The 12,103-nt window shown below is 47.6% G+C and overlaps 1 protein-coding gene across 1 annotated transcript; it reads right to left on the reverse strand.

The window, feature by feature from the left end:
* Window positions 1-11,033: 11,033 nt before the first annotated feature.
* Window positions 11,034-11,642, reverse strand: LOC121858020 (the record flags this gene model as incomplete). Its single annotated transcript, XM_042354263.1, has 1 exon — window positions 11,034-11,642. A coding segment is annotated over exon 1 (609 nt), but the record flags the coding sequence as incomplete, so codon positions are not given.
* Window positions 11,643-12,103: the final 461 nt, after the last annotated feature.

Consider the following 12,103-nt stretch of genomic DNA (forward strand, 5'->3'; position numbering starts at 1 on the left):
CAATAAATTACGTCGCTTTCCCTGCAATGGCTGGAGCAGCAGCAGAAGAAATAGTCTCATGGGGTCAGAGGAATGGCAGTGGGCGCGATCTTGGTTTCTGTGATGTGTCTCCCAATTGGGCATTAATACTCTCTGCGCACAGTCGCGGTTTTCGTATGTGATCGTCATAATGCGTCTATTATGATCGGACGGGTTATTGGTGTTACATGGGAACGGTGGTTTTAACGCTTTCAACGATCAAACCTTTATCTCGGGTGCGTGCGGTGTTTGTTCTATCGTCCGCTCTTGTATGTCCTGGATTGCCTATTTTATATTGGGGAAGGTGCCTTACTATTCAGTGTGGAATATCTTCCGCCCCGTGGGCCTTCTGCACGCTCTCTAAAATGCCTTGGCATTAAAAACAACAAGTTGCGTAGCTTTCCCTTCCCTGCTGAATGGCTGGAAGCATGTGAAGAGATCTCATGGGGTCAGAGATAGCGGTGGGTGCGATCTATAGTTTCACTAGCCAGGTCTGTCTCTGTTGTACTCTCTCGGCATATACCACGGTTTCATGACAGTCATGATGTTGCGTCTGTGAAATCCGGAACCGGTTGACTGTTCTTGACAGTGGGTTTTTTAAACTGTGATCAAACAACTTCCCTCTCGAGGTGCGTGCGGTGACTGTCTATCGTCCGCTCTTGTTGCTTATGGATTTTTCTTTTCACTATATTAAGGGGAGGTGCATTACCTATTAAATTGTTGAATATCTTCCTCCCCAGCGGAGGCGCCATTGCTCTGCGTCATGGCATTCTAACAACAAAGTTGCAGTCACTTTCTTCCCTGCTCTGTGTGGGCAGCAACAGCAGAAAGAGAGAAGAAAGAGAGAAATAGTCTCATGGGGTCAGAGGAATGTGAGTGGGGCGATCTATAATTCACCTAGAGGTCTGTCTCTCAATTGAACTTTATTACTCTCTCGTTGCGCGTCACCACATGGTTTCACGACCTTTGCTGCAATCATGATGTGCGTCTATTGTAAGTCGGACGGGTTATTCGGCTGTTACGCGAACAGTCAGGGTTTCTTACCTAACAAAGATCAAACAACTTCCACTCTAAGTGCGGTGCGGTGACTGTCCTATCGTCCTCTTGTATGCTGGATTGCACTATTTCACTATATTAAGGAGAGATTTCATATTCATGCTGAAATATCTTCGCGGCTGGGCGCCATACTCGAATCAAACATGACATTCAAAAGCACAACAAAAGTGTACCGTCGATTTCTCTCCCTGCCTGCAATGGCTAGACAGAAACGAGAAGAATAGTCTCATTGGGTCAGAGGAATGGCAGTGGGCTGGCTAATGGCGAGTAATTTTCGCGATCTATCAATTACTAATGGGTCGCTCTCTATTGAACATTATTACTCTCTCCGTCGTCTGCATTTCGCGCAACAGCAACATCATCATGATGTTGCATCCACCAATTAATCGGAACCGGGTTATTCACTGTCTCGAACGGTCGGTTTTTATACAACATCACTCTGAGGTGTCGGTGATGTCCTATCGTCCGACCTTGTATGCTGGATTGCTTTTTCACTATATTAAGGGAAGGTGCCTTCCATATTCGGTGTGAATTCTTTACTTTTCGGCGGGCGCCATAACCTCTCTGAATCCATGTGACATTCAAAACAACAACCAAGTATTGCGCCTGCCCTGCAATGGCTGGAGCAAAAGGAGAGAGATTTTAGTCTCATTGGATCAGAGGAATGGCAGTGGAGCGGGCTTATGGCGAGTAGGCTCGCGCTCTATCAATTACACTTGCCAGGTCTCTCTTCCGTTTGGACATTATTTACTCCGTCTCTCTCTCTCGGCGCACACGTCGCCACCCTACTAGTTTCCGTCACAGCATATGCTGCGGCCTTTCAGTCCGGAACGGGGCTCCCTTCGCCTTGCTGTCTGCCCAACTTAGCGGACTTGCGTTGGCTGATCACCCGTCTTCGCGTCTGTGCCGGCCTTCAATGCAGCGCCCAACCGTCTCTTGACCGAGATTCATTGCACTATTCCACGCGCAAACGGCTACCCTAAATGTGCATAGACAACGCTCATGGTTCAACACGACCAGGGCGCAGTCTGGGAGCCGAGTATACTAAAAAGAGAGTTTAGCAGCCAAAACTCGTCAAAGCACACGTTGGGTTACCCCATCACCTAACAACGATGATGGCGGTTCCCACCCGTGAAATACACAACCTAACCAATATTGGGCGACGATGGCGCTCATGAGCCCACGTCCCCACAAACAGTAAGAGAAAGAGAGAGAGGAGGAGATGGGCCAATGTCTTATGCCTCGCTGGGGCAAAGAGAAGAGAAGAGGAGCGGATAAGGGAGGAGAGTGGCCAACGTGCGGTCCCTCGCCCAATGTCGGCTGCCTCGCTGGAGCTGGGTAAAGAGGAGAGGAGCGGATAAGGGAGGAGATTGGCACACACGGTGGCGCTGCCGGCGCCGAGGATAGCGAGAGAAGGTGCAGTTTGATCTGATCATCTGGTTTGCTATTTCTCTAAGGCCAACGTGCGGTCCCTCGCCCAATGTCGGCTGCCTCGCTGGGGCAAAGAGAAGAGGAGAGGATAAGGGAGGAGATTGGCACACACGGTGGCGCTGCCGGCGCCGAGGATAGCGAGAGAAGGTGCAGTTTGATCTGATCATCTGGTTTGCTATTTCTCTAAGGCCAACGTGCGGTCCCTCGCCCAATGTCTTCTGCCTCGCTGGGGCAAAGAGAAGAGGAGCGGATAAGGGAGGAGATTCGCCAACGTGCGGTCCCTCGCCCAATGTCGGCTGCCTCGCTGGAGCTGGGGCAAAGAGGAGCGGATAAGGGAGGAGATTGGCACACACGGTGGCGCTGCCGGCGCCGAGGATAGCAAGAGAAGGTGCAGTTAGATCTGATCATCTGGTTTGCTATTTCTCTAAGGCCAACGTGCGGTCCCTCGCCCAATGTCTTCTGCCTCTCTCTCAATCTCACTATTTTGGCCGCCGTGATAGGCGCCGCCAACAGCAGCAGCTACCTGGTTGATCCTGCCAGTAGTCATATGCTTGTCTCAAAGATTAAGCCATGCATGTGTAAGTACAAGCCGATTTAAGGCGAAACCGCGAATGGCTCATTAAATCAGCTATGTTTCATTGGATCTGTAAACCCACTTACTTGGATAACTGTGGCAATTCTAGAGCTAATACATGCAATTGGTCTCTGACCGCAAGGGAAGAGCGCTTTTATTAGTTCAAAACTGGTCGGGCCCCGGTCCGTAACCCACCTGTGGTGAATCTGAATAACTTCGGGCTGAGCGCACGGTCTCCGCACCGGCGCCGCTTCTTTCAAGTGTCTGCCTTATCAGCTTTCGATTGTAGGTTATGCGCCTACAATGGCTATAACGGGTAACGGGGAATCAGGGTTTATAACTGGTACAAACGTTTGAGTAAAGTCAAACTAGATAATTCGAGAAAATTTATGGAAGCGATGAGGACTTCCGTGTCATATCTAGTATTAAGGTCATGTCATAATCTTCCTATTTTTTGTTTTTTTATTTCTCGATAGCTTGGGTATTATGCTCCAGTGGTATATCTTTTGTAATCCTGCTGGTATGTTTAGATTGTGGTGTTATAGCTTGATAATTGGGTATATGTGGTATATGGACCATGGCAGTGATATATTCGTTATATTAAAGAAGAATATAAAAGACAATCAATAAAATAATAAATGTGGACTAAGTAGGAATAAAAATAAATAAAATACTGAATAACTGAATAGAGAGAGTAATAAATTAGCTAAGACTACAATTTGCCTTTAAATTTTCCCTTAAAATGAGGTTAAATGGCGAGTGGAAACTTATGTCAGAGTAGTGGTGGAGGGTGGTGGTGAGGGTGGTGGTGATGAGGTGGTGGTGATGAGTTGGTGGTGATGATTGGTGAGTGATGAGGTGGTGGTGGAGGGTGGTGGTGGGGATGGTGGTGTGGGGGGTGGTGGGTGGTGGGGGTGGTGGAGGTTGGTGGTGTGGGGTTGGTGTGGTGTAGTGGTGGTGATGGGGTTGGTGGTGATGAAGGGGTAGTTGTGTAGTAGTGATGATTGGGGCCAATATTTCTGTGGTGGATTAGTCATTTACTGATTAGTGATTCGGGTTTGATTGTGAATGATTCGGTGTATTGATGATTCGGGTTAAATTACCTTTCTTAACTATTTAACAAGCCAATTGCATAACAAATAACACACGAAAGGACTTAACAACTCAATTGGCTTAGATAACACTCCATAAAAGTACATCTAGGTCTGGAGCACTTATAACACCTTCATATAAGTACAAGAACGTCCTTAAGATCCTAACTACGTAATTACTTATAATGGTGTAAGTATTTAATAACTCGTGAGTAGTTGGAGATGTATCAGTTGACACCTGAAGGATAGTTACCGCCCTCCTAGTTTAGTTCACCTGATTTATTGGTCGTGTTAGGATGAGGATGTTGCTAGGATGATTTGGTGTCCTTAGGTTAGATTAGGAAAAAGCTAATTCCAATTAATGTTATAGAAATAATATATAATTCTTCAGTTATATTTTAATTAATGTGAATGTTTAGATTATTTTTATTTATTACGTAGTTTTTGTTAATTATTTTTTATCGTGACCTGTGGCGTGGCAACTCCTTAGAAGTGTTGCCATCAAGCAGTCATGTTTTATCCTCACGCACATGAGTCATCGCCCGCCTCTTCAATATGGCGGATTAACTTCTCTACCACGAACTAAAACCCGATTAAATCTTCTTATTTTCCAGGCGATACAAACAAAACTAATCTTATCCCTCCCCAAAAAAAAATAATTAACCTCATATATATTTGTTAATTTTCCTTCGGTTATATATGATTAGGTTTATATTTAATTAACAAGCCAAGAAGTTTAAGCAGTTTGGTCGTTCGTGTTCGCGGATATTCCTAACACTAGTCATCATTCAGCGTCTGAATGACGATGTTGCTAGGATGATTTGGTGTTGCTTGGATGATTAGGTGTTGTGAAACTCAATCGAGAATGATGATGTTAGGTTTACGATGTTGCTAGGATGAGTATGTTGTGTTGTCAAGTAAGAGAAACAATTGAAACCCTGCAATTGTGTGTAAATGGACGAAAGTCAGATCAGCAACTTGGGACTTGGTCATATGGCAGCAGGGTCTACCATTAGGCAACACATTATGCTTAATATCCTCACAGGCGGAAGTAGTTGCTAGGTCGACTTGATGTTGTAAGAATGATGTTGCTAGGATGAGATGAATAATTAGGGCGAGTAATACACCCTTAGGCACTGTCAGGTGAGGTTAATACACCCTTAGGCACTGTCAGGGCGAGTAATACACCATTGGCACTGTCAGGCAGGTAATACACATAGGCACTGTCAGGGGTGAGGAGTAAAGGCACTGTAGGCACCCTTAGGCACTGTCAGGGCGAGTGACACCTGGGCACTGTCAGGGGTGAGGATGCACCTTAGGCACTGTCAGGGCAGGTAATGCCCTTAGGCACTGTCAGGGTGAGTGTAACCACCCCTAGGCACTGTCAGGGTGAGGTAATACACCCTAGGCACTGTCAGGGGTGAGGTATACCCTTAGGCACTGTCAGGGCAGTGTACCCTTAGGCACTGTGGGGTGGGGTTCCCCCTAGGCACTGTCAGGGTGAGGTAATACACCCCTAGGCACTGTCAGGGTGAGGTAATACCCTTAGGCACTGTCAGGGCAGAGTCAATACCTTAGGCACTGTCAGGGTGAGGTGTACACCCCTAGGCACTGTCAGGGTGAGGTGTTGGTTATACACCCCTAGGCACTGTCAGGGGTGAGGTGTAATACCCCTTAGACTGTCAGGGCGGTAATACACCCTTAGGCACTGTCAGGGTGAGGGTAATACCCTTAGGCACTGTCAGGGTGAGTAATACACCCTGGGCACTGTCAGGGTGAGTGTGCACCCTTAGGCACTGTCAGGGCGAGGTGTTACCCTTAGGCACTGTCAGGTGAGGGTAATACCCTATAGGCACTGTCAGGGTGAGTGTACACCCTTAGGCACTGTCAGGGTGGTGTACACCCCTTAGGCACTGTCAGGGTGGTGTCACCCTTAGGCACTGTCAGGGTGAGGTAATACACCCTTAGGCACTGTCAGGGTGAGGAATACATATAGAGCACTGTCAGGGGTGAGGTAATACACCCTTAGGCACTGTCAGGGTGGTAGACCTAGGCAGGAGTGTACCCTTAGGCACTGTCAGGGGTGGTGTATACCCTTAGGCACTGTCAGGGTGAGGTAATACCCTTAGGCACTGTCAGGGTGAGGTAATACACCCTAGGCACTGTCAGGGTGGTGAATACACCCCTGGGCACTGTCAGGGTGAGGTAATACACCCTTAGGCACTGTCAGGGTGAGGTAATACACCCTTAGGCACTGTCAGGGTGAGATTAGTACACCCTTAGGCACTGTCAGGGTGGAGTAATACACCCCTGGGCTGTCAGGGTGAGGTAATACACCCTTAGGCACTGTCAGGGCAGTAATACACCCTTAGGCACTGTCAGGGGTGGTGTATACCCTTAGGCACTGTCAGGGTGAGAAATACACCTTAGGCACTGTCAGGGCGAGATATTACCCTTAGGCACTGTCAGGTGGTGTAATACCCTTAGGCACTGTCAGGGGCGGAGTAATACACCCTTAGGCACTGTCAGGTGGTGTGCCACCCTTAGGCACTGTCAGGTGAGAAATACCCTTAGGCACTGTCAGGGGTGAGTAATACACCCTTAGGCTGTCAGGGTGAAATACACCCTTAGGCACTGTCAGGGTGAGGTGTAATGCACCCCTAGGCACTGTCAGGGGTGAGGTGTAATACCCTTAGGCACTGTCAGGGTGAGGTGTCTGCCACTTAGGCACTGTCAGGGCAGGGTAATACACCTAGGCACTGTCAGGGTGAGGAGTTCGCACCCTTAAGGCACTGTCAGGGGTGAGGTAATGCCTCCCTTAGGCACTGTCAGGGTGGAGTGTATACCCCTTAGGCACTGTCAGGGGTGGTACTTATGGGGCACTGTCAGGGTGAGGTGTCACCCTTAGGCACTGTCAGGGTGAGGTAATACACCCTTAGGCACTGTCAGGGCAGGGTAATCACCCTTAGGCACTGTCAGGGGAAATCACCCTTATAAGCTGTCGGGGTGAGAAATACCCTTAGGCACTGTCAGGGGTGAGATGTCACCCTTAGGCACTGTGGGGTGAAGTAATACCCTTAGGCACTGTCAGGGTGAGGTAATACCCTTAGGCACTGTCAGGGTGGTGTATACCTTAGGCACTGTCAGGGTGAGAAATATAGGCACTGTCAGGGTGGGGTAATACCCTTAGGCACTGTCAGGGAGGAAATGCACCCATGGCTGTCAGGGTGAGAAATACACCCTTAGGCACTGTCAGGTTGGTAATACACCCTAGGCACTGTCAGGGTGAGGAAATACACCCTTAGGGCACTGTCAGGGTGAGGTGTACACCCTTAGGCACTGTCAGGGGTGAGGTATACACCCCTTAGGCACTGTCAGGGGTGAAATGCACCCTTAGGCACTGTCAGGGTGAGGTAATACATAGGCACTGTCAGGGTGGGGAGTAATACCCTTAGGCACTGTCAGGGTGAGGTAATACCCTATAGGCACTGTCAGGGTGAGAAATACCCTTAGGCACTGTCAGGGAGGTAATGCCCTTAGGCACTGTCAGGGTGAGATGTGCTCTTAGGCACTGTCAGGGGTGAGGTAATACACCCTTGGCTCAGGGTGAGAAATACACCCTTAGGCACTGTCAGGGTGAGGTAATACTAGGCACTGTCAGGGTGAGTTAATACACCATAGGCACTGTCAGGGTGAGGTAATATACCCTTAGGCACTGTCAGGGGTGAGGAAATACACCCTTAGGCACTGTCAGGGTGAGAAGCCCTTAGGCACTGTCAGGTGAGGTGCCAGGGCACTGTCAGGTGAGGTAATACACCCTTAGGCACTGTCAGGGTGAGGTAATACACCCTTAGGCACTGTCAGGGTGAGGTAATACACCCTTAGGCACTGTCAGGGTGAGGTAATACACCCTTAGGCACTGTCAGGGCGAGGTAATACACCCTTAGGCACTGTCAGGGTGAGGTAATACACCCTTAGGCACTGTCAGGGCGAGGTAATACACCCTTAGGCACTGTCACCCTTAGGCACTGTCAGGGTGAGGTAATACACCCTTAGGCACTGTCAGGGTGAGGTAATACACCCTTAGGCACTGTCAGGGTGAGGTAATACACCCTTAGGCACTGTCAGGGTGAGGTAATACACCCTTAGGCACTGTCAGGGTGAGGTAATACACCCCTAGGCACTGTCAGGGTGAGGTAATACACCCTTAGGCACTGTCAGGGTGAGGTAATACACCCTTAGGCACTGTCAGGGTGAGGTAATACACCCTTAGGCACTGTCAGGGTCTATACAACTAAGGTGTGTATATCGGCTTCACGACCTATACAGCGAAATGCATTACGTAATACAGTCATAAATACACATGTCCTTGTGTGTATGCTTTAGGTGTATTGTGTATTTTGCTGTATTTTAGTTCGGCTCTATGTATGTGTGTATGTGTGTGTGTGATAGTTGGGTGAGATGCGCTGACAAGCTCTATGTGCGTCAGTTTAATAGGATAAAGAGTTTGTTTTAGGTAGTCAGCTGCGCCCTGGTTCCTCTCCCAGGCTGTTGCCAAGCACCCGGGTTACACAAATTAATCCCTAACAACAATGGAAAGAAACTGGGGTGGATATCTCTCGTTGGTCAGTTATCCATGGTGATTTTTTTTATTTAATTTTGAGGTGTATAATGGATAGACTGATATATTGGATAGATTAATGGTAGATGAGGCTGTAGGATGGGATAGACGGAGAATGGCGTGGGTGAGGGAGGGCCTCGGAGGTATGCAGCGGTGGGCGTGGCTCTACCTGGCAGCAGCGTACGCCACCTCGCTGCCAGACATACGAGGCTGTTTTGGTCACTTTCTACTTAACATATATACCAATTTCCTCTCCTATATATACTAACCACACAACCCTATAAGATATATATTTTAAATTCTATATATCCTAAAAAGTGACAATATGTAGTTTGATATATTTTTGTACATTTTGTTAACCGCGTTTCGCTTGTCTTCTTTACCTGTTAGCAAGAAATTTGATTCGAGTAATAATCACCATTCAACATCTCGCTCTTCCATATATAACCTTATTTATATCCTAATATAACTCGTATATATAAAATAACTTCATGATATATAAATAAAATGAAATTATATATTGATTTTATTTTGTTATTACCGGTATAAAAACTTATTAAAAAAAAAAAGAGTAGGTTTAAATACGATGTGGCAACTGTGCGGGTGTTGGAGGGTTGAGGCGGCAAACTCAACTTTCTCGCCACAGTCTGTGTCTACCTCTCGTGAGATATACAACGACCTCATTACTTCCTCACGTCTCCCACCACCTCCTAAATAAGGTAAGAAACACCATTAATCACTATGTACAAGATGTCTACCCGTATTAAGTGTTGAGTAACCTTAATATTCCCAGTTTTTTGGTTCTCGGGGGAAATATTTTGCACCGCCTCGCCCGCCATTGTTTACTCCGGGTTACAAAGACTCGGTCAGGATGCTTGTGAGTTTTGCTCGGGTTTTATGTAAATTAACAAGAAATGGTTGGCGAGGCTTTGTTACCGCTACTGTCCTGGCGTTAATCTCACCCCTACAGCACGTTATACACAGACTTAACGACATTAACGAATATTCGCTTCGTTGAACATCAGGTCACGTGGAATCTCATCTCCCGAGGTGAAACTTATTAAAAAAAAATCTTTCATTTCCTCTTGAATTTAAAAATAAAAACCAACATTATTTTCTACTCAATTTTTAACGTATTTTTTATATTAATATTTTTTAGGATATAATAATAGTTTATTATATATATATATATTAAATGATAGTGTATTATATATATTTTTTTAATTGAGAAATGTGATAAAATAGTGTCTCAAGCCGGCAAACACTAGGTATTGTATGACAAGCCTCAGGTGTTCACGGCTGGCTAGGAGGCGTGGGGCTGGGTGCTAGGAGGGGATGTGTCTGGCTGGGTGCTAGGAGGGGACGTGTGGCGGGGGTGCTAGGAGGGGACGTGTGGCGGGGTGCTAGGAGGGGATATGCCTGGCTGGGTGCTAGGAGGGGACGTGTGGCGGGGTGCTAGGAGGACAAGTGGCTGGGTGCTGGGAGGACAAGTGGCTGGGTGTTGGGATGTTTGGGTGAATAGTAATATCCGGTGTGGACAAGAGATTGAGACACGATATATGGGGGTGTCCAAGGTGTCCACAAATCAACTGGGACATGTAAGCTATAACACATAAGTAGAGGTGTCCAGAATGTCCACACAATATTAGGACAGCGTGATGGGATTAATGTTTGTTATAGGAAGCTTTAGGACGTCAACGATAGCATATGTATAGAGTTTGTCCAGGGTGTCCAAAAGTGGTTAGGATACCATTAATAACAGGGATAAACACGCAAGGGAATGTCCTACAGGTCCACGGTGTCCTTAAGTGGTGTCCAGATGCTGTGAGGAGAAAACAGGCCATTTTATTAACCCGTTTTCCGCCATTGTGTTGAGCTGCCCCTTGGAGAACGTCGTTATCCGCCATCTTGATTTTTGCCGTTTTGCCCTCTGTCACAAAACTTTGTCCGCGAAATTACTCAAAAACTAATCACCAGAGAGGAATGAAAGTTTGTAGGGAAGTTTATATAGTTTCTTGGATTGTCTGATTAAAATGTGAAGGCATTGGTTTTGGCTGCTGTTCATCCGTACGTCCGTCACTCCAATTTTTGTACGCGAAATTACTCCAAAGTTATTCATCATATTGGAGTGAAAGTTTGTAGGGTAGTTTGGGGGAATATCTGATTCAACTTTGAAGGTATTTTGTAATTTTTTTTTTAATTTGTATGGAAGTTTTTTAATCAACGCTACCACTTGTTTTACCTTTGGGCGTGGCGGGGAGGGCGTATAGGAGTCGACTATGAGGGTGTATAGGTGATGGGGGTCGAGTATGAGGGCGTGTAGGTACCAGGGGTCGAGTATGAGGGCGTGTAGGTACCAGGGGTCGAGTATGAGGGCGTGTAGGTACCAGGGATCGAGTATGAGGGCGTGTAGGTACCAGGGATCGAGTATGAGGGCGTGTAGGTACGAGGGGTTAGTATGAGGGCGTGGTAGGTACCAGGGGTCGAGTATGAGGCGTGTAGGTGCCAGGGATCGAGTATGAGGCGTGTAGGGTACCAGGGGTCGAAATATGAGGGCGTGTAGGTACCAGGGATCGAGTATGAGGGCGTGTAGGTACCAGGGGTCGAGTATGAGGGCGTGTAGGTACCAGGGGTCGAGTATGAGGGCGTGTAGGTACCAGGGGTCGAGTATGAGGGCGTGTAGGTACCAGGGATCGAGTATGAGGGCGTGTAGGTACCAGGATCGAGGATCGAGTATGAGGCGTGTAGGTACCAGGGATCGGTATGAGGGTGGTGGTGGGGGCGTGTAGGTACGAGGGTTAGGTATGAGGGCGTGGTAGGAAGGCGTGGGGGGCACTGCGTCAGTTAACATGTTTAGTGTTTGCGGCTGAGTGGCTCACCTTTAAGGGTGGCGGCAGACAGCGGGTGTGTGCGTATGTCCTGTGCGTTCATGGCTGTCTGGCTAGCTGTCTCGCCGTCAGTAGTGTATATGGCTGTTTAACCACATGTCTGTCTTCTTGTTTCTCCGTCATAAGGTTCATATGGCTGTCTGTGTATAGCATTATGAGCGTCTGTTTGATGGTACATGGCAGTATGGTGGTGTACATGAGGGAGGCTGCCTTTGTGCATGACTGCGTGTATGCAGAAATGTATTCGTGCGCATCCCTTTTTGTGTGTGTGTGTGTGTGGTGCTTGAGTGTGCGTCCGTGTGGTGGTCGACCGTAGCCTGGAGGATAAGGAGAGGAGGCTAATGACGAAGGGAGGGATGGTAGGAGAAAGAGAGAGGATGAGGGAAGGAAGGAGAGAGAAGGTGAGGGAAGGAAGGAGAGAGAG

Source organism: Homarus americanus, unplaced genomic scaffold, assembly GCF_018991925.1.
Source record: "Homarus americanus isolate GMGI-L3 unplaced genomic scaffold, GMGI_Hamer_2.0 scaffold21495, whole genome shotgun sequence".
In the NCBI taxonomy this organism is placed as follows: domain Eukaryota; kingdom Metazoa; phylum Arthropoda; class Malacostraca; order Decapoda; family Nephropidae; genus Homarus; species Homarus americanus.